Genomic DNA, 4,062 nt, shown 5'->3' with positions numbered 1-4,062 from the left:
CAAATTGGAAAAAATGTGGAAATATTCATTTTTCTTTTGGATTGTGATATTGATAAATGTGTATTGCGTGTGAAATGGGATCTGTTTTGACCGATTCTAGCAAAGACAAATACTTTTGTACGGGAATGCAGCAAAGACCGTAATCTAAAGAACAGAATCCACTTTATTTATACGTTCTTAGTGACATTTCATTTACAGAGAACGTACGTTCTCAACATTATTGCCAGTCTTAACCGTAAAAATGTGGCATTTCTCAATTGCCATCAGCTGTTTGTACATCAAAAGTCAAATTGGACAACTGTGGGAGTAATTTAGTAGACGATTTTTACGAGGCCTTTTAAAACAAAAATTTTGAAGACGCGTTTCCTTAAAAATGTCGGTACCGTTTACCGTGCGGACGCACTCACGCCAAGTATGCAGTCTATACAAAAGAGCACTACGTAATCTGGAAGCGTGGTATGACCGCAAGTATGTTTGGCCCCCAAGCAAGAATATCCAAAACAATATTATGTAATTTACTATACATTCTAATTTCCTTTTATATTACGTTATTTTTCAGAAATATTTTCCGGTATAGAGCGGTGTTACTGCGTCAACGATTTGACAAAAACCGTAGTGTCACCGACATGGCGGAAGCCTCTCGCTTGCTAGCGGCTGGCGAACAAGAATTGTTCGAGACCAAACATTTCCAGCCTAGAACCTGTAAGCGATATACATATCTTAGTCGATATTTATAAGTAAGATATAATTATGGTTTTGTTTTTACAGTTGCCAACAGTGCTGGTGGCTGCGCCTTCGAACGTGAAGTTATTCCACCAGATTGGGTTATCGACTATTGGCATCCCTTGGAGAAAGCACAATATCCAGAATATTTTGCCAAGCGAGAACAACGCAAACAGGAATTCGTTGCTTGGTGGGAAAAACAGTACGGCAAACCAGATCCAAAGGATTTAGGTCACCATTAAAGAAATATTGCATTAAATCTTGAGCGCTAAGAAAACCAAAAGGCTCATTTAATAAGTACCGAAATACCGAAATATAAACTGCAGATGGTAATATAAGTATAGCAAATAAAATATGCATAAACTAAATTGTTTCTTCATTATAAGATGATAATAGTACGACTAGCCTTTGCTGGTTTAGATAAATTGTTACAAATGCTTTGATTCGTCGAGAAGAAATTTCGAACTTTAGTAGTATAATAACATGCAAAACGCACACAAAATGCTGGGGATATAGACTCAATATACATATAAAATGCAGAAAGTTTAGGACTACAACAAATTAATTCCTTCTTGTACAATACTATACATTTTATTCACTCATGAAGACGGTCTGAAACTACTCAATCATAAATCATTGTAGAATACGATACATTTTATTCAGTCACAAGACGGTCTGCTAATACTCAATCAATTTCAAATAAAACTAAACTGTTTAATGCGTGCATGTGTGAATTTATTTTTTAGTACAAGTTATTTCCAAGTTTCAGTTAATGTGAGTTGCGACTTACAAAATTGCTTATATTCAAATATTTAGAAAATAATATCTTAACAACTAATGTGTAATGGCTAGGCGCATATTTGCACCATATTTAACAAGCTGCAGACTATTGTTTGTGTGTTTGTACAGAACCCCTTTTTACGAGGGTTTTAAAATTATTCAGGAATATATTTATTTAGGGTTTATGTTGCCGATTATAATTCGTTGATTTTGTACAGCACTAAGGAAAATGCTATACAAACATAATTTTAAAACAAAAATTAATTGAAGTGTTGTTTTAATAAAAACAAAAAATAATTTCATTTTTAGTAAATTATAACAGCAAGTTGTCATACTTTTAAGCGCTTCCCAGACACAATTTGATTATTCGTGCTGCGCTCGTTGCCCCGCCCACTTTACAGCTCACAAACCAAAGTGTTTTAAACAAGTTGGTTTATATCCAATCGTGGACGTTTTTTACAACTGTTATTCGCTGTGCCATTTCCCACGTTTGCTTCGCCGTTAGTGTGATCACGTTTCCGAGGTAATGTCTTTTTATCCCATTGTTGTTTAAGATATCTCAATAACACGCAACGTTTATCCATCACAATGTGCTGCTCCGATGGCACATCTTCTGTTGGTAAATATACGGAAGGCCTTTTCTGTGATGTACGAAGTCCTTGTTCCATATTAAATTGCGAAAAGTTTTGTGCATTGTGGCTGGGTAGGTCCTTGAGAAATTCTGCTACAGACATCTTACTTCTTTGGCAATTGGAAGAGTTTCGTTATCCAAAACGTAGCCGTTAGTGTAAATGCAACTGGGCGGGTAGAAGAGAGGATAATAATTTTATAGATACCAGTCGAACTTTCGTTTTCGCGTGCTTTTTATTCACTGTTGTGTCTTTGCGTTCAACCACGCAGTATTGTTGTTGCAACAGCAACTCGAAACTTTCGTGCTCGAGTGTATTCGTTTAAGGTTATTTATCAAAATGCAAATTTGTAAATTAGTATGCAAACAAGAAAGATACGTTATTTCACTAAATAATCAGATAATTTATGTTTATATGTTCGAACTCCACAAATTTTGGATTTTTGTGCGACTGCCAATATCTGCTTTATTGTTGTTCTTGCGATTCCGTCATTTGACACAGATATGTAATAGAACACAGGGATGTTAACGGAAAACCAATGTTGTATTCTTAAGTACCTATATTGTTTTTGTGAGAAAATAAAAAAATACTACTTTTTTTAATCTGTTTAATTTTTTATGCGTTCATTATTTTATTAAAGTTTTAAGTTTTTATGAAATAGTAATATAATACTTTAAATTAGTTTCACGTAGTCGCAAATAAGTACAATAAATTTTTGGCAAATTGTATAATTTCTGTGCCACCTAATTTCGAAGAACCATACAAACGATCCACGAACGTTATTGGCACTTCTCCAATGCTGTAACCGTGCTGACGAGCGCGCACTAGCATTTCCATTTGGAAAACGTATCCTTTTGAAACACAACTGGCAATGCATTTCTCAAGCACATTCTTTTTGTATAAACGAAAAGACCCTGTTAGATCTGAAGCATTCGGGCGCAGTAAAATTTGCGAAAGAAAATTAGCACCACGCGAAATTAGCTTGCGTTTGAAATCCCATCCAAAAACACCGCCATCGCCGCTGTACCTTGTGCCAGATACTATGTCGTAGTCTTCTTTCGCTTGTAGTTCAATGAACTTTGGAATGAATTTAGGCTGTAGATGAGAAATTAGTCTACGACTGAATTAATTTTTGCAAAATCGCAATACTCACATGATGACTTAAGTCTGCATCCATTATGATAATAAAATCACCTGTAGCATGTTTTATGCCGTGTATATATGCAGTACCAAGTCCCAGTTTAGACCCGCGCGGTCGAAGCACTATGGTTTCTTCACCATAGATTTTCTGCAAATCTTTAGCAACATCTAAAGTGCCATCAGGACTGCCATCATCGATTATAATAATTTCGTATTTATGGCCACTGGAAGGAAGCAATCCAAATGTATAACTTTTTAATGTTTACATTATGCAGCACTTACCTTTCACTTAGATATTTCACAATTAGCCATATGATAATTGGCAAGTTTTCTTTCTCATTGTATGTAGGAAGCAATATGCTGTATTTATGTGCACTTGTAGACATAATAAATCAGTAGTTATATTATAATTAATATTGATAATATTTTGATGCTCAGTAAATGGAATTAAAGGTGAACTACTCCACCGGCTGACGTGTTCTGTGAATGACAACTGGGTGGCGTTGCCAGCACAAGCGATTCTCGTGTAAACATTTAACTTGAATTAAATAGCACGATTTGTGAAATAAATATTATAATAATAGAAAGTAATTGCTGATCTGAAATAAGTGCTAACTTATAAATTTAAATCTTAAGTTCATTATAATAGAAGTATCACTATGAACGAGGCTCATTCGTATGTGCGTTTACACAAACACACCCCAATGCTATACAATATACCAAAACACCGCCAACGTAAACAAAAGCAGCTGTTTGTGACATGACGCAAATCACGCATGCGTTAATTTTG

General features: G+C 35.1%; 3 protein-coding genes across 3 annotated transcripts; 1 reads left to right on the top strand and 2 right to left on the bottom strand.

The window, feature by feature from the left end:
• Positions 1 to 257: 257 nt before the first annotated feature.
• LOC120768637 (NADH dehydrogenase [ubiquinone] 1 beta subcomplex subunit 9) lies at positions 258 to 1,091 on the top strand. Its single transcript, XM_040095402.1, has 3 exons — positions 258 to 468; positions 560 to 702; positions 769 to 1,091. The coding sequence occupies exons 1-3, from the start codon at positions 374 to 376 to the stop codon at positions 963 to 965; spliced, it is 435 nt and encodes a 144-aa protein (XP_039951336.1). The 5' UTR covers positions 258 to 373; the 3' UTR covers positions 966 to 1,091.
• A 345-nt stretch (positions 1,092 to 1,436) lies between these two features.
• Positions 1,437 to 2,600, bottom strand: LOC120768638 (DET1- and DDB1-associated protein 1). Its single transcript, XM_040095403.1, has one exon. The coding sequence runs from the start codon at positions 2,235 to 2,237 to the stop codon at positions 1,923 to 1,925; it is 315 nt and encodes a 104-aa protein (XP_039951337.1). The 5' UTR covers positions 2,238 to 2,600; the 3' UTR covers positions 1,437 to 1,922.
• Positions 2,601 to 2,738: 138 nt separating this feature from the next.
• Positions 2,739 to 3,772, bottom strand: LOC120768221 (dolichol-phosphate mannosyltransferase subunit 1). Its single transcript, XM_040094797.1, has 3 exons — positions 3,555 to 3,772; positions 3,286 to 3,496; positions 2,739 to 3,227 (listed from the first exon to the last, which is right to left on the bottom strand). The coding sequence occupies exons 1-3, from the start codon at positions 3,656 to 3,658 to the stop codon at positions 2,817 to 2,819; spliced, it is 726 nt and encodes a 241-aa protein (XP_039950731.1). The 5' UTR covers positions 3,659 to 3,772; the 3' UTR covers positions 2,739 to 2,816.
• Positions 3,773 to 4,062: the final 290 nt, after the last annotated feature.

This window comes from Bactrocera tryoni, chromosome 2 (genome assembly GCF_016617805.1).
Source record: "Bactrocera tryoni isolate S06 chromosome 2, CSIRO_BtryS06_freeze2, whole genome shotgun sequence".
In the NCBI taxonomy this organism is placed as follows: Eukaryota; Metazoa; Arthropoda; class Insecta; order Diptera; family Tephritidae; genus Bactrocera; species Bactrocera tryoni.
This window is presented reverse-complemented; position numbering and strand designations above follow the sequence as displayed.

Excerpts from the sequence above, each read along its gene's own strand:
- LOC120768637 (XM_040095402.1), top strand. The coding sequence starts at position 374 with ATGTCGGTACCGTTTACCGTGCGGACGCACTCACGCCAAGTATGCAGT. Across the intron at positions 469-559 it reads GAAGCGTGGTATGACCGCAA|AAATATTTTCCGGTATAGAG; the intron begins GTATGTTTGGCC and ends GTTATTTTTCAG. Across the intron at positions 703-768 it reads ACATTTCCAGCCTAGAACCT|TTGCCAACAGTGCTGGTGGC; the intron begins GTAAGCGATATA and ends TTGTTTTTACAG.
- LOC120768221 (XM_040094797.1), bottom strand. The coding sequence starts at position 3,658 with ATGTCTACAAGTGCACATAAATACAGCATATTGCTTCCTACATACAAT. Across the intron at positions 3,497-3,554 it reads GTGAAATATCTAAGTGAAAG|TGGCCATAAATACGAAATTA; the intron begins GTAAGTGCTGCA and ends GCTTCCTTCCAG. Across the intron at positions 3,228-3,285 it reads ATGCAGACTTAAGTCATCAT|CCTAAATTCATTCCAAAGTT; the intron begins GTGAGTATTGCG and ends TCTCATCTACAG.
- LOC120768638 (XM_040095403.1), bottom strand. The coding sequence starts at position 2,237 with ATGTCTGTAGCAGAATTTCTCAAGGACCTACCCAGCCACAATGCACAA.